This window comes from Brachyistius frenatus, unplaced genomic scaffold (assembly GCF_029030835.1).
Source record: "Brachyistius frenatus isolate BFR_SWC_R1_liver_20210118 unplaced genomic scaffold, ASM2903083v1 Contig_70, whole genome shotgun sequence".
NCBI classification, from domain to species: Eukaryota; Metazoa; Chordata; class Actinopteri; family Embiotocidae; genus Brachyistius; species Brachyistius frenatus.
In genome coordinates this window covers 652,501-679,415 of record NW_027210669.1, presented here as the reverse complement: position 1 = coordinate 679,415, position 26,915 = coordinate 652,501, and the positions used below count along the sequence as shown (strand labels likewise).

The following is a 26,915-nucleotide window of genomic DNA, read 5'->3' as shown; positions in this document are numbered from 1 at the left end:
GTACCAACGAGCAGGTCGATAATTGGTAAATGTGGCTCAGCTGTCTTTGCTGCCGCCACTGCTCACTACACTAATTAAAAGCGGCGAGATGGGAGAAAGGGAGAGAGTGTCATCAAGGACACACTGGGAGACGTTCACCTGAGACAGCACAGTCACTGATGCTCCGGGCACATCAGTATGACCTGAACGCCGGCACTGTTTGAAGTTGTGACAGAGGGAGAGAGAGAGAGAGACAAAAGCGTCTGGATCTGAGACTGTTGCCCTTGGGGGAATAAAGAGACGGGAAGAAATAGAGAGGAGTGAACACGGCGTGTAGAGATGCAAGCAGGGGTAAAGAAAAATTCAGTAGATGTGCAGAGGTAAAGAGGACAGAGGAGAAAATAAAAGAAAAGGGAGAGCGTCTTCCCACTTGAAAGTTTAGGCCTCCTCTTTAGGATACTTATTATTTAGTCTCACTTTCTGTTAGTCTACCCTGAATCGTTTCTACCTCTTTACCTCTCTCAAGTCATCATGTTTACACAAGCTGTTACTGCCATTTCCCTGTTGTCTAACCCTCTGCTGTTTTTTTCCCTCCGTCTTTCCCCTCTTTCTTTGTCTTTTTCCTGCTGGTTGGAAATCTGCAAGGCTTGCTCATCGGCGCCAGCCTCTGTTAATCCCCTCCCAAAGCACCTTAGCAACGCTAGGAATTTAGAGATGCTAAAAAAAAACACACAACGACAACGACAACAACTGTTCTTAACACTGGGCTCATATTGGCAAGAGTGGCCACATCTTGAGACGTGTGTGTGTTTTCCATAAGTAGTTCAGAACAATCTGGAAGGGTGTGATAACCAAGGATCTCTCAGGAGTGTGTGTGTGTGTGTGTGTGTGTGTGTGTGTGTGTGTGTGTGTGTGTGTGTGTGTGTGTGTGTGTGTGTGTGTGTGTGTGTGTGTGTGTGTGTGTGTGTGTGTGTGTGTATACAGTACGTGTGCGTCTGAACGCGTGTGCAGCGAGTGGGAGTGTATGTTTATGTGATATAGGTCCTATATAACACCAGCAACCTGGTAATCACTGCATGTAGTCACCTGAGATGCTCATTATCTAGTCTCTGTACATGTTCTGTCTTTGTCTGCTCACAGAGTCCGCACCTCGGCACACACCGCTGGACGAGTCTCAAGTGTTTGTCATTGTGTGGCAGGTGGCACACACCTGAACGAGAGGCTAAAGTGAGAGAAAGAAATATATAAATTATTCCAGAAAGCAGTGAAACAATTTATGTTATTACGGGCTCAACTTTGATGTTAACCAAATGCCTTGATGAAAAAAAAAAAAAAAAATCAATAAAGCAAGGTTACAAAACTCAATTACGCAATTACAACGTCAGTTATTTTTCATTTATTGGCTTTGTGATTTTCACACATCAACACACATCACCCCTGCACCTCTCGCTTTTTCTCTACACAAAATCAATTACTTAGGGGCAATGGTAAAATAATTGAGGGCGCGTTTAGGCCTTGAAATTAATACATTGTTTAAATGTTAAAACTTTTCTGTAACTTCTCACTTTAAAATAATAATTTACCTTTATAATTGAATGTGAAAATAAATGACAATATTTTATTCTTAGGCAGTAAGATGCAAGAGTTTATTTAATGTGCCTTTTTTTTTTTTCAGCGAAAGCTGTAAAACAAAACAACAAACTTTAAGATGTGAGTGCATAACAAAGACCTGTCTCACAAAATGACATTTAATCCATCAAAAAACTCTAAAGACAGTTGTTTCTTGTTTTTTTTTTTTTTTTTTTTTTTTTTTTGAAAAGAAATTAAATAGAAATTTACATGACATGTACACTCATGCACAGGAAAGATGTTAATTAGAACCTAGAAGCATATCCAAACAAGAAATGTTTATATCCTCTCTGCTTCTCTTGATAAGAGACAGTCTGCCAGAGGTTTGTGTTCAAATGGAAATTTCACACTGTTACCACACTGATGGAGAGCTGTGGCCGAACAGGGACAGACAATAAAGCTCCGACTGATTTCTCTGGACCTAGCGCCAGATCTTTACACGTTTTCTGTTGGGCCGGTCAAACAGCACATTAAACACACTCAAGGCTGTAGAAATATTCATTACAGGCATTTCAACGGATTTTACAAATCTGAAAATGCAGCGGGTTCTTGGAAAACATGCCAACTGAGGGACTAAGAGTATTAAGACAGTTAAGCTGGCTCCAATGAAAGAGACCGGGGAAGGAGAGCTGATGCAGGCACTGCAGTTTTTTTTCTTTTTTTGTGGGTGAAATATGGGGCTGTGGTTGTTATTTTTTGTTATGTCCAATCTTCAGGTAAGCCACATAAAAATAAAAAACAAAATCCACATGCGCTGAAATCACTAGATACAAAACACTGGGCTAGAGGAGAAAGGGTTTGTGTAATTAAGGGGTTTAGAGAAGGTAGCATCACAGGGGAAAGAGTTAATGGAGGAAATTTAGGGCTCTGACTGTCACTGACATTTTCTAAAAGGTCTTTTTGCCCACAGCACCCATCTCCCAGTGCTCCACATAATGATGCCCTGCCAGTAGAACAGACGAGGTGCTATCCGTTAATCACAGTCCCTCCACAGCGATCCACGTCCACTGGTGATAGCCACGATGATCACTTTGCTGGAAGAGAAAGACAGAGAGAGAGAGAGGGAGATGGACAAACAAGAGGATATTGATTTGTGGGGATATCAAATGTCAAAAGTCAATAAATAAAGAATAGTGAAGCAGAATGTATGGAACTCTGTGGTTTTAAAGATATGGTTGTCATGAAACAAATACAGTCTTCGGGGAAAACATGCACAAATTAATAAATACAAACATATGCATGCACATGTAAAGAATCCAATCAGCTAAATGTTTAATCGCAATGCATTGACAAGTGAATTAAATGTATCCCACACATTAAACAGTCTGATAACTGACAACCATCTAATGGCTCTGAAAACAAATTGAGGAGGGTTATAATCATTAAGAACAATTTATTTGGGCCTCCGCGACATCTTGCCGTGACATACACATCCCTCACATGTTCCAATCTGACCTATCTAAACGACTCGGTTTGTTGATCACTTGACCCAGCAGGGTTCAAAGGTCAGCCACTTCAAACAGCTATCAGTGCGCTGCAGGTTGCGGTGGGCACCGTAAAACTGCTGTTTCTTATCTGAACTCTTTGACCCCTCATTAACCCCTCTCTGCTGCTTGGAGAATTATCATCTGCCACAGAGGAGCAGAAATCCTCTACAGCATCTGGTGGGTTGGTGTGTGTGTGCGGGCAGGTGATAGAGAAACACGGCAGGTGAGGTGTAGAGCACACTTTATGGAGTGAACTGTCGAGTAACTGACGGTCAGTGAGAGTTTGACAGCGAGACAAACAGGGACGTAGTCGGAACGTTTACAGGAACAAGAGTCTTCAACTTGAAAATGGTTCTGGGTTGAGGGAGGATTAAAATACAATGCAATGACAATACTAAACCTTGTTTATGAAAACAGTCTTTGACTGATGTGAAACATTTTCAGGCACTTTCATATTAGTAAGTGGGAACTCGGGTATAATTGAGTTTTCACAAAAATCTGTTTCCCAGTCATAACTAAAACTTGGATATTTACATTCAAGTTTGAAACATGTAATTTGTGATATGCCGTGAGTGTAGCATAATGTTAAGCAGGTATAATATTTACCGTGTTCACCATCTTTAGTGTGGCTGATGGAAATGTCATAAGTTGTTGTTTTAAAAAGTCCTTTTTCCAATGACATACGTTATCTTTTTTTTTTTTAATGCTCTTGCTAATGGAAATGAAAAACTCTAATAAGCAATACAGTTATGACTCAGGGTAATTGCATATATTAAGTGAAGAACAGGATGCCACTTACCACACTGAAATTACCATTTTTATTCTAAAGTCCCCCTTTTTTGCTCTTGAGCACCTGTAATAGTCCGACTCAAGCAGCCAAACAACCAAAAGTTTGTCTCCAAGACTCCATGAAAGAAACTTCAGGAGAAAAAAGAAAAACACTCGGGGTAAATTCTGGGCTAAAGATTCTTCCCTCAAGAGCACAAACAGGAAGATTGTAGAGCTTAAAACTCCTCGTTGCTGTTTGGGACACAAGTACTGAAGTGTTTGTCCGTTCTGAACGAGGCACATGGAGACGCTGAAAAAAATGGGGTTGATGAAGCTCCAGTGATTCTTCTTTTGATCAAAATATTGAGCTTGTTTATTTTGAACAATAAATAAATCATTTTACTCAGGATTGATCATTTTTAAGTTCCATTTCTTCATTTCAGAGTCTTACAAACTCGATGCTGGATTGCACGTCCACACATCAACTGAGGGAACATGGATTTATCTCGGCCCAGCAAGGCAGTCTCCATGTGAGTGTTTGTTTTCTCTTCAATACATCTGCGTTTCACAAGTCCGCCTCATTTTCAGGTTATCAATTACACTTTCTTTGTAATTCTCTGGTGGGAAATAAGATGTATGTTTAATGCGGGCACACTGATTACTTGCATTTTGAGGCCCAATTTTAAAGAAAAATTTGGTTTTTTGGGGGGGGGTCCCCCTGTGATGTAATCCATTGGTTTGTGAACTGCCGTTTTGAAGCCTGGAGTTTTGCATTTCTGATGTGGTGTCTCGGAGCCAGACGTTGCCATATTTGGACGAATGGGGGAGGAGTGAGGGGCGGATCTAACTGAGAAGCCAGCGACGGTATGATAACAAACGTTATTAGCTTTGTATTTCAAGAAAAAGGTGTAATGGGAGTTTATTGAAGCCGGAGGCTTTTTGGACTCAGCCCCCACTGGCCCTCAGTGGTACTGCACATTAAGGCGCTTCTGTACTGGCTTCTCTTTTCAGACCAGGAAGCTACATCCGCTTTACATTTTATATATTTGCATTTTATTGTGACAGCAGCCTCTAGTGGCCATAGTAAATATAACAGGAGCAAAGGAGGTAGCATAAGTCCACACAGGGAAGAGGTCGACAAAACATTGGACTTGGCTACAGCTGTTAGTTTTTCTGTTTTAAACTGAGAGTCAACATGTCTTAACTATAACCGTTCTATAACGTTTTTTTTATCTGGCTGCTTGTGTTTTTTTGGCCTTGTTGGACGTATTGTTAGCGATGTTGCCACATTCTGAGATCTCAGCACAACACTTTGGAGGATGCAAAGCAGCTACGAATGCACCAGGGGTGGTAAATTGCAATATGAATTGAAGGACATGGTGATTAGCCATTCACCTCTTAGCCAGTCACATTACTGGTCTCATACTGGGGACTGACTAGGGACTGCAGATGGAAATTAGCTAGTAGCTAACTTTGGTACAGCGCATCTCCTCTCTTTTTGAGATGAATGTTTTTTGTACATGGCAGCTACGATAAATAAACTTAAACGTATACCACTAGAACAGTTTTGCCAGTCACAGTGGCTGACCCAATAGGAAGGCCTCTTTTCGAGAAAGCATTGTTGTGTGGACGGTGCAGAGCTTCAAGGCCTGAGTGCACGCTGGAACATATCTGCAGCCAAAGATGGAGTTTGTGGAGAAAAATTTAATAATGTCATATATATAAATCACATAAATTCAAATGAATTTTAAGAAAAAAACAAGAAACCTACTTTTGCCAGAAAGGTTGAAAATAAGGCCGTGAACACACAGGATTAATGAGTTTGGCATCTCCTACACAAACTGGCAGAATACTGAGTCATAAACCCAACAGTTTGTGAAGAGGTGCAGCCCGATGTCATTTCCATCAAGGTAAACACAGTCGATCATCGTGAGTGATGACACTTCTCAAACTGGAGGCTGTGTTTATCGTATATGATGAATCCCTGCTGCCATCTCAGGGCAGTAGGACAGATCATTTCTCACGTAATTTAAGGAACTAAAGAAGGTTTTCACAGATCACAGCTGACATCCTGTATGATACACATTTAAATGTGATGCTAAATGTATCTACTGGATTCAGAGTGTTTATTCAAAATTGCCTTTTTAAATATTTGTTCCTTGTTTAGATGTATTTTTGGGCTCTTTTCGGTACCTTGTGGTGCTTTCCCTCTCAGTGTTTTGCTCGCCCTTTTTGACAGGATCCCCAAATTTCCAGCAGAGACTCAGTTTCCTCCAAAACACCAGCAACTTGCTTTGCTTGATTTGAATAAATCGCCCACTTGTTCGCACCACCTCCCACCTGTGTGCTCTGTGCCATCTCTGCACTGAACACCAACATACCAAACAGGTGGGAGAGACAGCTAGCACTAGCTGTAGCACTGCTATTAAAATGAAGCCCACTTCAATACCTGTGCAACGTCAGTAAAACATAACTGCCACCTGTGTCCTTGGCTCCAACCCTGTCTCCGACACAGTAACTCTGTATAGGCCGCTATAATTTACTTTGCTAAATATATTTAGCTGCTGAATGTCACTGACTTGCGTTTTCGGGTTTTTAAAAAAAAAAAAAAAAATTTAAATCTAAGTTTCATCTTGCAGAGAAGTCACAGGTACACTGGGGTGGATGCTTTGGCATACAGTACAAACAACTTTGACACTAAATCCCATACAAAGCGTGTGACTGATATGAGAGACGGCTCCTCAGAACGCGTCTCCAACTGTCAGCACGGGTTTCTTTTACCGAAGAACACAACCTTTATCTTAGCCAAAATGTTTCGGTTTCCTATATGTAAATCAGCATGAATATGTTTCCGGCCACTTGGAAGTGATGGAACAAGCTGAAAACATGAACATAATTTCAACATATATTATTGGTAGACCATACAAATACTGTTCCCTATCGCCTGAGGAGAACATTTAGCTCTTTAGCTGCTACTCTCAATAATAAATTCCCTGATTTCTAATTTTGTCTGCTGCCAGGTGCTGGGATTTTAGACTGATAAAAATCGTATTTAGTTGTATATAAATATATATAAACATATTATCATATAAGTTTCAAAGCAAAGCCATACAATATTTCAAGCAGATTTGTCCACCAGTGCATCTTCCTGCACCAAACTGGACTTTGGACTGAGATCATTTCTTGTGGAACAGTTTATAGGAATATGGAGGGTTTACAGTTCACAATCAGACATATATTTAACATGTTTAGTTTAGGGGACTCTAACTCCTTCTGGACCGAATGTAAAAAAAAAAAGAAAGAAGAGATGTTTAGACTATGAAAGTTACTGTGACTGTCAGTGAACAGTTAAATTAAAATAAAATTAATTTTTGAATGAGCAAGTCCAATTTCTGAGGTGGACAGGTTCGTTCTGGAGGATTTTGGACACATGACCTTAGTGAAATCCTGACTACAGCCCGGACTGCAGTCCTCTGGCACTTTCATTCAGTGATGGACAGTGAGGCCACTCAGTATGCTGCACCCCATCCCATCCCACCCCACCCCCACAAACTTGCATCTTCTACAGGCTTATTCTTCCCTTTCTCCTCCTTCCTCCAAAAAAAATCCCCGGTTCCTGTGGAGTGTCTGGTTTTGTGTGGTCCCAGCACTGTCCCGTTTTTATCACTCCTCTGACGGGTTACCCCGGTCCCCCTCGCACCTGCGCCGCTCCCAGGTCCCTACAGGAATGCGCTGGGGCTTGTAATCGCCTTTGTGGGGGCCATTGAGTTGTACGGCTGACTGAAACTTCCCAACCTCACAGCGCGCTGGCCGCTGAATGGGGCTCAGCGTGGGGCGGCTCTCCAAACCACGGACGCTGCCAAATTCCTACAGTGGCGCTCCACAATCACTCCCACACAGGCCCCGATATACCGCCAGGCAGGAGGGACAGGGAGGAGGGGGAGGGGGAATGTGGCGGTGGTGGTGAGCGTGAATGTTGGGCAGAGATGGAAAAGTCTACATTTAACTCCAAACAATGTCACATCGACACTCTGGATGGACAATAGCGAAAACATATATTTATTTCTTTTTGTCACTTTTTAATTAGCTGTTAAAGTCAAACAGTGATTTAGGTCAACAATAAACCATTTTAAGATGTATTTTAAAATCTCACCTCTTTTCAAAAAAGTTCCAGTGCAGATGCTATTCCAGCAACGGAGAAATCTGAAAAAAAAAAAAAAAAAATAGGAAATAAAAAAGTAGTTTGGAGGATGCTGGACAAAGTTTGGAAATAAAGCAATTTCTCATAACTTTCAGTACATTTGTGCTGCGTTTCGGTGCATTAGGTCTGTGTGCCGGCATATAGCGTGGTAGCTGTGGGTAGATAGAGCAGCACTGCAGGATTAAGAGGCAGCAAGATTGTTAAACATGTCAACGTGTAATTGCACGATAAGGCCCTTCCGAGGAATTCATTGGCCCAGTTGCTTTCTCTATTCCGCGCTAATCTCGCCCGGCACATTCGCTCTGTGCAATCTGTCTCCATAATCTTCTGTGACAGAGCGGGCGACGAGAGCAGGCTGCTTGGTAATTTTTTTAGGAAAGGGGGGGAGACGCGGAGAAAATATGCAGAGGCGTGATAAAGTGACGCTAATTATCCCCATTTAGGACAGGGAGTGCAAGGGATCGGGGCTTTACGAACAACCGAGTGTGCGCTAGAGCTGATGGCCTCCTAGCACGGAATATATCGGTGGCTACAAGATAAGAGTATCGCACGGTGGAGAGATTTATTGGCCGGTCAGCTAAACACACGTGCGCGCACACACACACGGACTCTCTTCCTCTCACACACACACACACACACACACGCGCCGCAGCGACCGTCGCTGCCACTGTATACGTTGCACCCCGCACTTACCCCTCTTCCACCTTAAGGTGTAATTTATTCGGGTTAAATTTGCCAGAACGCTCCTCTTTTAGCCTGGCGATGCGCCGTGACGCGCTCCGCCTCCCCGGGCTTTCAGTGTTAATCCGCATCTCTTCACATCAACAGATAAGATAGAAGCAGATGCAAAACACACGAGGAGGCCATCCCATGCCATACGGTGCGCGCCGGAGTGCGGAGATGTCTCCATAGATGCGGTTTCTTTGGGGTTTTGAAATTTCCACTACTTTCCAGACATTGTTCCTCTTATTTATTTCAACAGATTAACGCGCAGCCAGACGTTACACGCTTTACTATAAGGCCTAAAAGGTTTAATTGACATGCCATGCAAGTCTTCATCAGTGTGAAATAGGCCCTTTAACTACGTATTTGAGATTAATTGATTTTTCAAAATGCCTAAGTAGACATAAATTCCCCTCATTTGCATGTGTATGGCTATTAGTCTGTATCTTCATATGAGGCCTACAGGCTATAGAAACTGTTCACGTCGAAACCAGCTGCGGCCTGTCAAAAAATGAAGTCATCTTCAGATTGATTTCAATTGTTTTGAAAGGATTAATAATTTCAAAATGACGCCGGTATCTTTTTATTTTTCCTAAACTGATCCACAATGCAGTTTTTTTGTTTCTGCCCAAAAAGTACTAAAACTCCCACTTCTCTAAAATCAATATATGAAAATTGGGATGAGTCATCACTAACGCCACACGCTACTTGTCACAGTGTGATGGTCACTGGGAAGTCCAGTGTGTGCAACACTTAGTCTGTATGTGGTGGTGGTGGTTTTGTTCAGTGAATTTAACTTTTGTTTTCTATCTGAACAAAGGGGCCTTCAGATTTTCTGGTTGATTCGGACTGATTATTCACTCAGACAGGTTTCTTGCAGAGCTCGTGTATTTATTGTTTAAATCCCAGTTTGTGCCTCAGGCAGTTTTGTTACCTTTCTTTACGACTCTATCAAGTGTCAAGAGCAAGACACAAGAACTGATTGTCACAGTATGAGACCATGCAGTAAGGTTAAAAGCAGAATGAAAGTTATTATAATGATTTGTTAGGCCTTGAATTGTCATCTTTGTACACATTTTATTTAATTAGCAAAACGTAGAGAAATTAAAGTTTGTGTGATTTGGAGAAGGCTGTTCTTCTGAGGTCTGTATGTGGCTCACCAAGCAGCAATCGATATATAAATTATGCTACAGCCAATTATCGAATGTTAAAATATATTTCTCTCAATTACAAACAATTAAACAGTAATACGGAGATCAAGAGGATGATTTTTTTTTAAAATTTTAATCCATGTCTCCATTGGATGTGTAACAAACTAGTCCTCCAGTTCAGGTAGAGAAAAATAATCTTTCACTTATTTTGCAAAAATGAACCATTTTATCTCTGAACTGTTATTTATGTATTACTGTTCTAAAATATTTCCGTCTGAGTTTTGTGTAAAATGTTTAAAACAGAAGCAATGAAATCACATCAAAACTTCACACTGCAGTTCACGAAATCTACACAGTTCCCAATAAGGTATCAATCTAATTTAATGATGTATAATTTAACTGATACCCATTTTAATTTACAAAATAGTCTCGTATAAAATTATTTTTAAAAATGCCATGAGTTAAAAATCGTATGTGATCTGATCAAGAAAGGAAAGTCTGGCACAACTTTGCAATTCATCAGTAAAATAGAATATAATTGATTATTAACATAAAGCTAAAAATATACTATGATTTGATTTAAATAAGAAGGAAATCTAAAAAAAAAAAGAATTTTTAAGTCGAAATTGACAATGATAACAGTCACATCTCATCACCTTTTAAAGGGATAAATGAAAATTGTTTTAAACATAATTCAATAAAAATGGGAATGTGTCATTAATACCACTAACAGGTGGTTGTCATGTGAGGCCTTCTTGTAGATTATATCATTTTTAGAACATGTTCAAAAACAAACGTATCAGGGGATTATATTAAATACGAAAGGAGAACGTGGGCCATCATCTGGGCCTGCATCGAATATTAGAAAATTATTACATTTTGGCCTTTATGCTACTGAGATACAGAAGAAAATATTTTTACAATTTCTGAATACACGTGTTACCCACGTAAAACTTCAGCTCATGAAACAACGTCCACCCACTAAAATGGTTCCCTCATAGCCTTGCACACTGTAGCTTTTACGCATAATTGCGCGCAAACAATTAGGCTATTTAAATGCTCGTGGGATTTGTGTCCAGCAGCGACGTCAAAAATTGCTTAAGAGGAGGCTATATTTTCTCGAGAAGATGTCTTGATGATAGACTTGTGTCCTAAAACGTAAAAAAAAAAAAAAAAAAAAAACTTCTGCAAGAACATTGTGAGAAATAATCAATCTAAGACCGTTCTCTTAAGAATCAAAGCAACATCTTGGGAAATTTATTCAATTATTCTTCATTGCAATATCAGGGCTTTTCACTGGCAGAAAAGCACTTAAATTACAACAGCAGTTGCCCGTCATCCTTTGAAATATTAAAATTATTCACAATTTACAATAATTAGAGTGTTACAATAAAAAGAGATGATTTCCAAGAATTAAGACATAGGCTTCTGCAAATGAACACAAATGTTTAAAGAATGTGATTTTCCCATATCTTTTTAAAGCACTTACTTATGATTATGACACGTTATCTCATTTTCAAATAACTTACAAGAACCCCCAAAATTATGAGACAATTGAAGCAAATATGTGAACCTGGCGCAACCCTCAACTAAGACTGTGAAGTAATGGACAAAAAGATGATAGCACAATAACCAATATTTCAGCATCATATTCGTTATATAATTCCACTGGTGGCTATTCAAAAAAAGCCGAGATGAATATGCTATTTACCCTTCATTTACAATATCATAAACATTCTGTACAAAATGCAGGTAGTTCTCGGGACCGGGGTTATTTAGAAAAGAGGTAAATATTTGGTTATGTGTTCGTTTGCAGTTTTCAATTATTCTGTGAGTTCTAAATGTGTGTTAGAGGGACCGTCCCGTTCACTCCAGCCGTGGCGCTCTGGTAATGCTGCGGCAAGGCATGGAGTCTACTTTGCATTGACGGGTCCCCCGGCTCTCCGGTCGGTAAATACATGCTTATCATCTCTCTCAAGTCTCCGGGGCAAGGACCCCGTGAGTGTGTGCTGCTGACGGGAGGGCTTACACTCGGCTCCGACTTCACCAGCGACCCTAACGTCCCCATGGCAGCTGAGGAGGAGACGCCGGAGCCCTGGTGCTGTGTGTAGGTGATCCCGCCGTAGCCGGATGGAGAAGCGTTCATGTAGCTCTGAGAGTTCGAGATGGGGCTGTACTGCAGGGCTGTCATGTCATAGCGGTGCATGGGCTGGGGGTTGTGTGAGTGATGGTGGTGTGAGTGGTGGTGGTGGTGCGCTCCGCTCCCCGGGTGCTGGCTGTAGGCTAGCTGAGCCTCCTGCATCATCGCTGCGGCAGCCGCGGCTGCAGCCACCTGCCCCGAGTACGCACCGTTCGCCCAGCCGTTCATGTGCGCGTAGCCGGAGCCGGCGGAGCCTCCGTGACCCCCGGGGCTCTCTAACCTCTGCCCGACCCCGGATGAACTCATGCCGACCCCTAAACCAACTCCACCGCCACCACTGGGCCCAGAAAGCAGTCCACCGGCAAGAGAGTATTTGTCCTTTTTCAGCAACGTCTTGGTCTTCCGTCTTGGCCGATACTTGTAATCCGGATGCTCCTTCATGTGCATGGCTCGCAACCGTTTCGCCTCGTCGATGAAAGGGCGCTTTTCAGCCTCGGACATCACCTTCCACTCGGCGCCCAGCCGCTTGCTGATCTCAGAGTTGTGCATTTTGGGGTTCTCCTGTGCCATCTTTCTCCGCTGCCCTCGGGACCACACCATGAATGCGTTCATCGGTCTCTTCACCCGTTCCTGATTCGCTTTGGACCCGCTATTCGGCCCCGTTTGCCCCGTGGTCGTGTTCGTTTGGGGGCCGGGGGAATGAAGGTCAGTTTCCATCATCATGCTATACATTCACCTGGTTTTAAACTTCGCCACCAACAGAGAAAAAAGTCTATTTCAAGATAGGTCAGGTGCGCACGAGTACGGGTGCGCTCGGGACGACTGGCTTACAAAATTTATATTCTAACCCCAAATGAAACAAATACGAGATCAAAATTAATCCGAAAAGGCATATGAAATGTTCTCCAACCAGTTTTTCACCACTTCGCCTGGACTGGTTCACATCCACTGTGACAGAATGCGCCTTTGAGCCACTTTCGCTGTCGGAGTTGAGAAGTTGGTTAAAGCGGCGGCCATATGATGCGCACTGACAGCGGTTAAATGAGCCACAAGCGGCCAATGAGGCTCTAGCAGCAGAGTGATTTGCATGGCGTTTGGTCAGGTGACTAGAGGACCATAGAGGAAGAACACACCGGAGGAGGAGGAGAAGGAGGAGGAGGAGGAGGCAGAAAGGAGGGTCAATCCCACAAATAGCACGATTGAAATTTCCAAACACGCTCTCAGAGACTTCAACCACAAAAATAACTAAGATTTGTTCGCAGTGATGTAGCGGCCAAACGGTGGGTGCAGTCTGTGATTACGATGAGTCAAACATCTCAGCATAATTACAAAAAAATTGAAATGGCTGCTGAATGTTATTAATCACCTTAACACACAGCTTCCATATCGGGCATCTTATAAATTCAGAGGTTTTAATAAAACTGTGGGTGAAATTATTTTTAACAGCTACTTTCTTTCTCTTAATATTTGAGCTTTAAAGACAGTTCCTGCAAACAAGTTACTCTCACAATCACTGCGCGTCCGAGAAGCTCTGGCCCAATTTTTATGCACTACAATTACACTTCAGTCCACCCAAACCAAACCAATCTCAAACGACTTGATGCTGAGCCCGCGCCTTAAAATCAATTCTCAGACCATCTCTCTCTCTCTCTCTCTCTCTCTCTCTCTCTCTCTCTCTCTCTCTCTCTCTCTCTCTCTCTCTCTCTCTCTTCCTCTGTCTCTGTCCCCCTCTCTCCTTCCAGGTATGTAATTAAGGTATGTAGTAATAGTAGGTGTCGGAGAGAGAAATTACGCACACTCAACGTTGAAAATGATGTAAAAGAGATTTGGTAAAAAAAAAACTAAAAAAAAAACTGTTGGTCTGAGGAGAAGCCCGTAAGGATGGATAGGAGGCATATAATGACGTGAAACTGTCGGGGCAAAGCGCCGTTACCGCCGTCTGCTGGTGATGGTGGAAGAGTCCTGGCCATCCCTCATGTGTGCAGCTCCACATGAAAAGAAACATGTGAACTGTTCCACTGCTGTCGTTTTTTTTTTGTGGACTTTTTTTTTTTTTTTTTTTTTTTTTTTTTGTATGTGGTTGTTACGTTTTATGTCTATTATTTAATATCCAGTCAAGTAGCCCGTTTAGAAACCAGGAGAGGGAAGCGGTGTATGTGTCTTCAAGTCCGCGCATATATAATCCAGATTTCACAGTTGACCCCCCATGAAAAGCCCAATCAACCTCTAATTGAAAGGGAAAACGAAATACCCCTTCCTGCGGCGAGACTAACGATTTAATCATTCTATCGTTCTTTTGCTGGTTTTTATTTTAATTAGAGCTTAGCTTGATATGGCTCTCTGTTTAGGGCCTGAGGGAGCGGGATCACTCGGACGGATCCACGCGTCTTTGGTAATGGGGTTAACGGGATGTCACAGTGGTCAATAAACGTTTCCAGTGGTCCAGGGCCATGTGGCTGACAAGGGCCGGGGAAGTTGACAATATAATGATGACATGGCGCAGCGCTCCAAGGAGGTGAGTGCCAGGACAGCGATCACACAACAAACAAACAGAGAAATTAAGAAAAACAATACCGCTGATGCACAGTTTTCTAGTGATCAAGACTTGGAATTAACAATATACTCAGGGCAGTCACATTTATTTGCCTATATTTCCCAAATATAAAGACAATTATTTTTTTCATCAAAATACGCAGACATAACTCCAATAACAGACTATAAATAAACAGGATTTTGTCAGATTTGTTATTTCATATTTTAACGACATTTTCAGTTTTCTTAAAGCATGAATTCATTCGTAATAGTATCAAACAATTGTATAATTCAAAATGTGAAAACGACCTGTTCATTGTGAATTTCTAAGAATCGACCGGGAATAATCATAAAACTATATTAGTATTACTGTAATCATCATTATTATTGCTCGTTCTTCTCTCTGTTGAGTGGATTTAGGGTTGTACGTTGCGGATTAGCCCTTACAGTGACCCTGGGACCCCGGTGCCCCCTGTTTACTTTTCTCTGTCATCCCCCATCAGTCACTCCTCTTTTAACCAACCTCTTTTCAAACCCCGTCGCTGCTTTGTGCGCGCGGCCTCACTAACAGGATGTGCGTTCACTGTGATGATGGTGCACGACTGGGGCCAAGGGTCAAAGCAGTTATCCAACGCCGCCCCCCGTCCCCCTCCTTACACGCCACACCTTTGCAGCATATACATGTAGTATAAATAAGTGAAAGGCTCTAAATACATACAAGTACAAGACTCACGCGCAGCGGCCAGTGGGTGTCATTGTGCCAATTAGGTTTGTCAACTCGCAGAGCAACCCTCAAAACCTCCACACTGTATCAGTGTTACCCCCTTTAATCTTTTTTTTTTTTTTTTAATCTACCCCTAAACCTGTAAACTTGAGCGGGGATATTTTTTGGGTGGTGTTAATTTTGAAGTAGAAAAAAAAAACCCGAGTTCTGATCACCTGCCCATGAACCGGGGTTAATTATTTAACTGAGCGGGAGAAACAAAGCGCGTGCTTCTGAAGCTTCATTTTACACACCCGAACATCTTAAATGTTCAGCCCCCACCTGCTTTCGGCCCGCCTCTTGAAAAGTAGAAAACACTAAAACAATCACGCAATGTAAAATCTGACAGGTTATTATTTCATAATAAATGCTTGCATATTTTTTTTTTTTTTACAGCATGCAACATTTTATTCCTTAAATAAAGGTGGCACCGCTGATAACCCCCTCAGTCCGGAGCAGATCAGCAGCCGATAATGTCACTCCGGAAAATCTACAGAGCCGCTTGGAAAGCAACTGGTAGCATCATGAGCCACAGAGCTGCGCGCTCTGTGCAGCCAAAAAGCTCTTGTGGAGCTCACTTGTCCCAAAATAAAAAACGACAGCCTGCAGCTGGAGACACATTATCTGGACTGAACTGAGCACAGCAGAGCGCAGACGCTCCGAAATAAAGGTTGTCAACAAAGACATTTACTTCAATACACCGAGATCAGAAAGCGTTCAAATCCGCTTTATCCTGCTATTTTTTTTTTTTTTTTTTTTAACATTACTTCCACCTCGCGTTTAGACAAAAAAATAAAAAATAAATAAATAACGATTTCAATCACAGCAGACAGGTTCAATATTTATATAAATAGCTTTTTTTTTTTTTACGAACGGAATTGTCATATGCAAACTTACGCATGTTCCCCTCGTTCCCTCTACTCCAGACAAAGTGGGCAGATTTCTCCCTCCATACTCCTAAAGCCGTCCTAAACCCCTCCAAAGCTTCATGTAAGACCGCTACTCCCACTACAATCTGGCCGCTCGAGTGCCAAGGCCATCCATGCCCGGTGCCCAAACCCACCACTCAACACACACTGAGGGGCAGAGACAAGAAGAAATGACATTTATTATACACTCTAAAAAAGACAATTCCAAGTTATTGTTTCTCTCTGCGAAAGGGGCTTGCTTCTAACATAATGGAGCGTCTTTTGTGCGCCACAGAACAATACAAAACAAGTATTCTAATAAATAGCCACTTTTTTTTTTTTTTTGGGCTCTCCAGGATGAATGGGCTAGAGCGGCGGGGTTCTGAAAGGCAGCTGTGCCGCATTCGGGGAGGAGGGGCGAGGACTTGGCGAGGAGCCCCGCACCCCCTTTCGCCTCCTCCTGGATACTGACTCCCATTACTGATCCTGGAACAGAAAAGGATGCAAAGGGAGGGGAAGGGGAGGAGGAAGAGTGGTGGGGAGGTGGGTGGGGGCTGGTGGTGGTGGTGGTGGTGGTGGGGGGGGGGGGAGTAGTATTGACTTTGGGAGGCTGTTTTTTTTTTTTACCCAGGACATATGCAGTTTCCAACAATATGATCCCGGAGTCATCAAATATTGCCTCACACTGTGAAGTCCGCAGTAACCAATTAGATTCAGTTTATATGAACCTGCACAGCTTGTAAGCATGTGGCTCTGACAGCTTCTAGGCGGGGACACGTACACACTTCATACAACACACGAGACAGCTGGGCTGATTAAAGGTTTCTTACAGACAGACAGGTTTATAGTTTTGCATGAGCGTCCGTTTCTCTCTCTCTCACACACACACACACACACACACACACACACACACACACACACACACACACACACACACACACACACACACACACACACACACACACACACACACACACACACACACACTGTTCAGTCTCTCCTCACTCCTCTCAACAGTGTTGATTACCTCACAGATTAATTTCTGCTCAGTCCAACCCTCACACGTCCCCCGTTTGTTGTGCAAACACAGGAGCAGAGCCTGGTTGAGCAGCTCCTTCATTGTTAATGAATCCGGCACGCTGCTGCCGACTCCCTCCTCTGCCTGTTGCTGCATCCGCGGCTTCAGGTCTGCCAGAGCTGACACACTCCCTGACTTGTAGCTGCTGCGGCTGGCAGGTATCTTCACCTGCTTCACACATGCATCTGCTTACAGGGAGAGCCAAGGTGAGAAATTTGTGGCTCCTATAAAAGTCATTTCATGGCTTTCTATTGTTAAGCAACAACGGGTGGCAACAAAACAGACTCTTGAAGATGATTTATGCTAAAAGTGATCCATTCCTTTTTGAATGATACATTTACGAGCTAAACAACATGCGAGCACCTATTTTTCCCTCTTTATTTCACAAGAAATTCAGAGAATACGTTTCAGATATGGCCACAAATATTAGTTGGTGTACAATCTGAAGATGAACTCATGGGCTTAGACTCTGTAAGCTAATGTATAACCAAGCTTTTCATTTACCTTCTTTCAGCCTCGCTGCACATTAAAGCAGCTTCTCCATGCTTTCATTTGTACTGATTCACCTTTCAAGACGTACAGCATCAAATACGGACTGCACATAAACCGCACGAGCAGGAGATTGACACAAAGTGGTGAGCTAAGTAAAATTGGGTGAGAGAGGGCAAGAAAGACGGCGAGAGAGGGAGATCAGATCAAGTTCAGGCCTAAAAGCATAGAGGGGAGAGTGAGCCAATTGGCTAAAAAGCAGAGGTCTTAGTTCAGTCCACTTGGGCTCTCTACGACACACACAGATCTCCAAAACACAACACTCAGAACCACAAAGACCTCTCAAACTGTAAGAGGCAACAACACAAGCATCAGAGAAAAGACAGGAGTCGTCTGTTACACGGCTGCAGATCCAGACCCAAAGTAGTACAACTGGTTTATATGTAGAACTTCAAAGCATATTTTAGGAGAGAGCATAACGCATCGTGTCCTATTGAGTTTAGAGCAGGATGGTAACCCCAAACTGCCAAAACTGAAAGTGCAATTTTTTTTTGACAAAGAGAGCATAACATGTCATTCAAATCTGGGGCACTCTTGTCTACGAGCAATTTGTTCTTTTGTTGCTCCATGTGCTCTATTTTCATCTTCTTCTCTTGTTAGAACCGCAAGAGCATATAAGGGCTTGATGGAGTGGTGAGTCAGACACAGGATGACATGAAGTGAGAAAAGTGAGAAAAAGAGTGACGAGGAAAAAAAAACAGAGTGAGGAAAAGGGAGGGAGGGGGAGAGACAGAGAGAGAGAGCGAGAGAGAGAGAGAGAGAGAGACCAGGGAGGCCAATGTCAATCCCACGGCAAACAGCAGCGGATAATCATGGGCTTTAGGAAAACACTGTGTCCATAATGCTATTACCCAGGATTACCTACTCCAGCAGAGAAGGCGAGACTCTCTTCACAATGTGCCACAGACCTTTCAGATAATCATCTTATCACAGATGACAAACCCAGAAGAAACATCCCATTATTCAAGAAGGGGGGGGAAAAAAACTCTACAGCATGTTTGGATGAAGACATATTGTAAACCTAAATTATTCGAGTGGAAAAATATCAGATTTTGAAATTAGCACGGCGGTCGCTTCCCCACTCTCTCCCTTTCATTCTCTCACTGTCTCTTTCTCCCAGGGTGCTTTCTCCTTTTCCCGCAGGGCAATTAGAGACAAGATTTTATGCATTGTTCAGCTTATCAATTAGCCATAACACCTTCCCCTCTGATTGGACTGTAATGAACATAATGGTTTTAACAGTCAGGAGTTGCAACTCTTAGAGGTGCTGTGCTAATGGTGTCGCCACGGCGATGGAGTCACAGTAACAGCTTTGCGGAAAAGCAGAAGGAGGAGGAAGAGGAGGAGGGGGTGGAGGAGTAAGTCAGCTCTCCCTAACACATCTCTAATTAGAGCTCACAGTCAGTCATTACTGATGTAATAGGGTGTAACACTAATGGCTATCAGTCAAGCCCCCACAAACAACCGAGGGGGGCTCTTGTAAGGTGAGAGGAGCAGAACATTTATGGGAGAGGGGGGGGGGGATATTATAGCGAGGAGACGAGGTGAAATGGAAAGTTAGTGTGTGTGTGTGTGTGTGTGTGTGTGTGTGTGTGTGTGTGTGTGTGTGTGTGTGTGTGTGTGTGTGTGTGTGTGTGTGTGTGTGTGTGTGTGTGTGTGTGTGTGTGTGTGTGTGTGTGTGTGTGTGTGGGGGGTGTGGGGTCGTGGTCAAGGAGTGAGGGGAGCAATTCAGGGAAAGTGCAGCAGAGAGGCTTTTTAAGTACAGCAGTCAGACAAGGTCAGGGCCCATTAATGGAAAATCTTTCTTAGGTGATAGTGAAATCTGTCATATTAGACAGTGGCCAGATATAGAGATTGACAAGACCAAAAAAAATGGGTAAAAATTGTGAGATGTATGAGCGGCCGGCTGGTGGATTGGAGGCAGAGGGCGAGCAGAAAGCGAGCCTGAATGAGTGTGAGGGAGGAAGCCAGTAAGACAGACACATACTGCAGTTAACCACTTTGTCACTTAGACCTTGTTAGCACTGATGCACTCTGCAGCCCCATTCAGCTATTGATGCATGTTTTTACACTTTTCAGCACTGAATTGCAGTGGCTGAAGCCAAACAGAATGACAGCGGTAAAGATAAGGAAGATGGATGACAGGAAGCCAACGTTGGGAGAAGTAAAAAAAAAGAGAGAAAAAAAAAGTGCAAGTCCTGTGAAGAGAGCTGCGAGTTCTCCTCTCTGCCCACGTGTGAGGGGAGGAAATAGAGTCTGGCTGGCAATTTTAGAAGTGAGATCAGTGGGTAACCATTATTTTAGCAACTAGTGTGTTGAATTACATAATTTTATTAATTATAATCTTTTTTTCTTAACATGTCATATTTTTGTAGATCAGGAACTACATGACATAATGACTTTGCCTTTGGTGTTGTTGAAGTAATGTCATGAGTTTATTGTAAGAGTTATGTTTTCCAACTTTCTTGGAGATCATTAAAGGGGAAGTTTTTTTTGAAGCAGGGTTGTGTGAGATGCTTATTCATAGTTATTGTGTGTTTACCTGCGGTAGATGAGGGTCGACACAGTCCAGGTTTGGAGAAGCAGGCAGCTCTTCTTAGCACAGAGGCTGAGCAATGTACTGCTGTGGACGGGTCAGCAAGAAAACGTATTTCAGCCACCTTAAAAAATAAAAATAAAAAAAACTGTCAGTTTAACTGTTTACTCAGAACAATCACAACAAAGCATGTAACACATCAGTACATCAGGATACTACCAGGGTGGCGTTTTGCCTCGGCGTGAAAAGAACACGTTGGTATGACTAGGGTTGAAGAAGGGGGTCGTATGACGGAGGTGATGAAGCTTGGACTTTCACTCAGCAGATCACAGTTTGAGTCGGTGAGAAAGCAAAGTCCATTTTTTTGTAGAAATCTTTTTCTAAATCTTAAACACAAGTTTGGTTTTCCAAAACCTGACCATGTGGTAGTGAACCGGTGAGTGTATTTCATGCTTTGGCATGATACTGGGTTGGCACATTATATTTAGTATTCTTACTGGTGCACGGCACGTGCACTTATGTGTAGGAATACAGAAGAGCTACGTCTGAGACAATTTATTGCCAAAGAAAAGGTCAGTGTGACCCTTGCAGGGGTAGCTGACACTTAACGTTTGAACACGCTGTTTTCAGGTGGGTTTTTGATGTAGATGTCGTGTAAGGTAAAATTGTCATTAAAGACTTTTTTTTCCTGTTTGAGAAGGGACCAACAAAATCAATACATTTTAATTAGTGTATTCGTTTTGGCACCATTCCAATCCTTTTCATGACAGCCATGACAGTTGCATTTCATTCACCGTTAATAACTTGTTTGAGAAAACAACAAATAGGAATTTGATTGTATGATTAGAATAGAAGGAAGGAGTTTGCCCAGTCTCACTGGAATTGAGTGAACTTAAACACACTAAGACAAACATCTCATATTCAGAATATCCTGTGATAGTTAAGAAGAACCGAGTATCTAAGTTGCCACTCTTACACTGAGAATATGAAGTTGGACCTTGGAGGAAAATTGTATGTGTAACCTATTGTGTAGGTTTACTGACGACAGGGCAGCGGCTTGGCCTTTGAGGGAACTGCAGGACTTCAGGGGGGGGGGGCTCTCTATTCCTGAACTCAGTCTTTAAAGTGTGTTTGATTGTGTGTGCGTGTGTGTCTATGACTTAGGGGCGGGAGGGGGCTCCTCACTTGCCTAACTATAGTACCTCACCCAGAATTTGAAATAAGGTCACCGTCCCCGGGAGGCCCCAAGTCAAAGCCTCCCTTCTTCACCTGCCCTTTAACTCTCCTCATCGCCTTCTTCTCTTGATTTAACTCTTCATCTGAGTCCCACGTTTCCTTCTTCCCCCGTCCTTCCTCCTTCTTCTCCTTTGTTAGAACAGTAATGACCCGTTCCTCCGCTATGACTCGCAGATAAAATTCCCAAAGAAAATTTAAAAAACTCCACACGAAAGAACGTCACAATGACTCAGGCTCTTGAGTAGTGTTTGTATTAAATATTGTCCTTCACCTCAAAAGTTAGAGCTTTGTTTGTTTTTGTCTTGGCTTTTGCAAAAAAAAAAAAAAAAAAGCTTCCAATAATGTCATTGGGCCTTAAAACTAATTTGATTGGAGAAAATGAATTTTATGGATTAGCAAAACAATAAAAACAGAAATGGCATCTTTGGTAGATACGACAGGTAATAATATGTGTATTAATGCTTGTGGTCTGTGTGTATGTGTCTGCAGCAGCACAGATGCATATCCAATAGGAGGCAGAGTGAGCAGGACAATAACACGCCATTCTTATGCTAATCAAGGAGGCCATTAATGTTTACATTCAAAATCAGGCCTAGCAAAGCAATACATTCACTCCCTGCTAAACTGGGGATAATTAGTTCCCTCTTAAACCCATATTCCATTAACTCAGGTGAATCCATCCGAGTTTCATCAAATTTCTGCTTCATTTTGCATAATAATACAATTTAAAAGATAATGACATATTCAGACTACTCTGGGAAGAGGAGCACCTATAAGAAAATAATATATGTATAACAGGCTTTTTGTTCTACTTTACATCCATCTGAAAATATTTAAAAGTGCGTCCTATAAGTCAGTGCTTCTGATTTATGCATAAATTAAATCTTTAACTGTAAACAGCTTATTGGAGATTAGTGACTGATGTATTAAACGTGCCCTGCTGATTTTCTGTACACTTTGTACATATGACACCTCATATTACACTGTTAACCTGATGCTGTGAGGTGTGACACTGTGTGGATTTTACATTTGAGGGCACTTACGTCTGCAGAGAACCTCTGTGAACATCAGTTTATTTTCCCATGTCTCTGTTTTGTTTATTTTTCACTAAAAGAGGGAGGGAATTTGGATATAAAGGTCTATTGATTCACACAAATGCAGGCACAGTCACATGCATGCACACGTAACGCTGAGCAATAGATGTCAAGACATTTTTTCCTGAATAATATTTCAGCAGCACAACTTTGTAGCACCAAAAACCTGAAGACAAAAATTCGCTTACACAAGTCACTGAATGTGAGTGTGTGTGTGTGTGTGTGTGTGTGTGTGTGTGTGTGTGTGTGTGTGTGTGTGTGTGTGTGTGTGTGTGTGTGTGTGTGTGTGTACGAGTGCAAGAGAAAGAGTGTGCAGTGTGTGTATGTGTGGAAGCGAGTGTAATTGAAAATGATCAGCATACACCTCATTTTCCCTCTCGTATTTTACCCTTTATCCAATATCTGTGTTTTCATATGTTTCTTTGTAACACATGCATTTACTTTGCAGAAAACACTTATGGTTTATATAGGTAAGTAGCTCCACGTCTCTCTCTCTCTCACACACACACACACACACACACACACACACACACACACACACACACACACACACACACACACACACACACACACACACACACACACACACACACACACACACACACACTGTAATGGATAGGAGCTGGCTGAGGGCGTCTGTCAGGGGCGACTGTTCTAATCAGAGCAGTGGGGAGAGAGATAAAGGAGAAAATAATGAGTGTGGCATCAGGCCTTTCATAGCTCAACAAAAGGCCACGGGATCAGATAGACACACACAATGTGGAGAGGAGAGGAAGGGAGGAGAGGAAGAGAGGAAGAGAGGGAGAGAGGGAGGGAGGGATGGGAGGAGGCAGCGCGGCGACAGAGAACGAGGGATGGACGGGGAATGGGTTTGCAAATATGCCTCCTTGCACTGCAGGTGATGTAGGCAACATTATGAAATGCAAGCTTATGTCTGGCTTCACTCGACTGATGCCATCGAATGGAGTGGATGGATGTTTCTATGACAACATCAATCATTTTAGCACAGAGTCGTCTTTTCAGCCGGGAGCTGATTATAAATGCATTTGCCCGTGCACATCCTTCCATTTTCTGTCTCAAAATACTTTGTTGGCCTTGTGCCCTCTTTCTTACTGCTGATTAGTGATGCTTCATTTACCGAGTGTGATCATTTCCACTCATCCTTTGATTATTAATGCTTAATTTACCCAGATTACACTCCTTTGATTATTAATGCCTAATTTAGCCTGGTGACACCAATCATTAGACAGTGCCCAAACCGAAAGCAAACAACCTTAGTGGTCTTCCAATGTACCGATACAGCCTCTTCTACAGATAATGATACTGTTCAGAGGAGCCAGCAGGGCTGTGAGTGTTAAGTCAATGCCTGCGTTTTTTAACTAAACTCCCATCAAACTTTAAAGAGAAAAGAAATACTAATTAGAAACTGCAAGCTAGGAGAAATGAGCAGGCAGAGTCAGAACAGAAAATCCTATTCAGAGACTTAATGAGCTTGTCGAAGCTGAATAATTGATTTCTAATTCTAGCCTGCAGCTGTTGACCCAACCAAGGAGGGTTTTGAATGGAACTGAAATATGTTGCGCTCTGACTTGGCACTGTTGGCTTTCTGGTAAGAAAACCATTACCAAATTCTCTCACGTCTACCTCACACTTTTCAGGTTGTATTTAAAAACTCAGACACAAAGTTTTCACGTTTAATTACTCGATTTCGGTGTACAAACAAGCATACTGCGGCTCGACCTTTGAAATCCATCACAAATAATTCCCTTGACAGCTTAATCCTCCCACAGATCTCGTTTAATATTTTAGACTGGAGACGATTTAATAAAAAAAAAAAAAGGCTATTTGATTTTCAGATGTAAAAAACCCGGTGAGGTAAACTCTCCCAGCGTATAAAGCGTTGGGAACCACAGTCCATATCAGATTGTGGGTGTTTTATGTTTCGCTCATTTGCTGCGGAGTGATTCTTTGTTGCCCTGTGTGGACGATCATATCCTGGGGGCTCTGGGGCAGGAGCAGCATAGAGCACCCTGTGTGTGAACCACAGCCGCCCGGCGTCCCTGTAAGATGACCTCACGGAAAATAGGCCTAATTATGACCGTGACAGCCCATGCTATCATATTCTGCCAGATCAGTCACTACATAGGAGAGAGGGGGAGGGCGGGGTTGGAGGGGAGAAGAAAAATTAACAGAAATTTATACCACCGCACCACCAACTCCCCCGCCACCACCTAAACTGAGCCCATTTATTTTTAATACTCTAATCAGCAGGTCCCAAAGGTGGCTTGGCTCTCCCTCACCTGCACAGACAGACATAGGTGAGTACAGGTAAGGCAGCGGGGACAGAGGAGGAGGTGGATGGCGGAGCAGAGGCAGGACAAGGCAGGACGAGGCAGGTTTCTGATCGAAAAGTGAAAATTGGTCACACTGAATCTTCTCATCTTCTAGCAAAATAATTGGCAAAGTTGCCAACACACAAAGTCAGTTTCAGGGAAATAGATTTTTTGAAAAGCAACTTTCTTGCTCTACAGCAGATAGAAAGATGAAGTGGTGGTGGAACAGAGAAGAAACAGTGGGGAGGGGGGGATCCAGGAGGACACGGTAATTACAAGATACAGAGTTTAAGGTAGACAGCAGTGATTAACTCGAGGACTGTCCTATTCCTGAAGCCATAGTCATTAGGGCCGGATCATTATATGATAGATTTCAGGGTTATTTGCCTGGTTTTGTTCCCAGAGACAGTACTCTGAGAGACACCCTGGGAATGGGACATACTACACCAATAGCTACCTCCGTGAGAAAAACACGGCAAATATCAATGCTCTGTGCCGAAGTGTGGTTGAAGATAATGTTTTTCACGTTCTTGCTTTCATACCAGGAGGTAACAACACAGGATTATGCAGCGAAAAAAGTTTACAGTAGTGTGTGTGGAATTACGCTGTTGTTTATTTTTTATCTATCAGTTTTGAGTTTACATGCACTTTTTAAAAATAAATTCAAGTCTTTTAGCACTTGGGTTTGTATCTGTTGGTTGGGTTTTGTTTTAGTTGTGATAACTTTGTGATAACTCTGAGCAGGTTCACGCCACAATCTGAAAACACAATGACGTTACTACAACAATGTTCAATCAACAAGAGCAATCAGACAAGGTCAGCCAAAGAATATAAGCTCTTTTTTGGAGGTATAACTACGACAAGTGAGTGCACAAAAATATCTGTAATTATTTTCTGGGCTTCAGAAAACTGCGTGAACAACTACCTCAGGTACAGAGGGTCAAAGCGGAGCCAGAAAGCTGGAAATTTGTTTTCTCTTACAAATCAGTTCAGCTAACCTGGGGATCTTTTAAAATCCTGTATGATGATCTGCCTGATCGTGTTTCTTTCAACAAGTCCTTGAAATTGTATGACTAAAAATGTTGTTAGTCCATGTTCTCTTAAGTCTCCGTCTCCATTTCAGACTTTGTTGCTCCCAACTTACTTCCTACTTTTCCTGTTACAATTACTTCTTAAAAAAAAAAAAAATCACAATCTTGTTTCTTTCACTGTCTGAACTCTTTCTAGTGCTGCTGCCACATTCCCAGATGTTACCCTAATAAAAAAAGAAATTAATAATCAACTTTTACATCAGGTATAAAAAAAATAAAAACTTTACAAGTGCAAACACAAACAAGTGAGCAGGAAGTGAGTTTCATCTGAAAATCTTACATCGGAGGGAGAGCAGCAAAACTCTACTGCAGAGACACAAACAAATGTGCAAGGCAGAGGACTGTAAACGAGCGGTCGGCAAAGAAAAATGGGAGCAGCAGACCAAAAGACACATGAAGCTGACTCCCCTTTGAAATGGGAAGATGTCCAGCAGTGCCATCAGCTTGAAACTGTCAGAAACCAGTAGGACCCTGGTACACCCGACTCGTCTGGTCCGAGGCAGTTTTTAATAGAAGACTTGCTGCCAAAAAGAAAATCCTCTGATGTGGAAACAAAACCACGTGGATCGTTTATGCACAAAAGCACAAGAGCTGTGGTTTAAAGAAATGGCAGCATGTGGTCTCTCATAGAAGGCAGTTTGTCTGCCAAAGGACTGGAGAGTGCTACAAGGAGTGAACCACAGTGGAGGATCTTTGCAGGTTTAAGGCTGCATTACT

General features: G+C 42.5%; 1 protein-coding gene across 4 annotated transcripts in view; it reads right to left on the bottom strand.

The window, feature by feature from the left end:
- Nucleotides 1-1,359: 1,359 nt before the first annotated feature.
- The window catches only part of sox1a (SRY-box transcription factor 1a), a 74,967-nt gene continuing 49,411 nt past the window's right edge, over nucleotides 1,360-26,915 (bottom strand). For 2 of the 4 annotated variants that reach the window (XR_011311273.1, XR_011311272.1), the window contains exons 2-4: nucleotides 20,451-20,568; nucleotides 8,017-8,066; nucleotides 1,360-2,642 (exon numbers count right to left, since the gene is read on the bottom strand). Coding sequence is in view for 1 of the 4 variants with exons in the window: in XM_069707611.1 (XP_069563712.1) it covers nucleotides 8,046-8,066; nucleotides 11,968-12,810 (864 nt within the window). In the remaining 3 variants the exon portion in view is untranslated. Of the gene's footprint in view, nucleotides 2,643-8,016; nucleotides 8,067-11,967; nucleotides 14,127-20,450; nucleotides 20,569-26,915 lie in introns of those variants that run through there. The other 2 variants (XM_069707611.1, XR_011311275.1) reach the window with 2 other exon arrangements.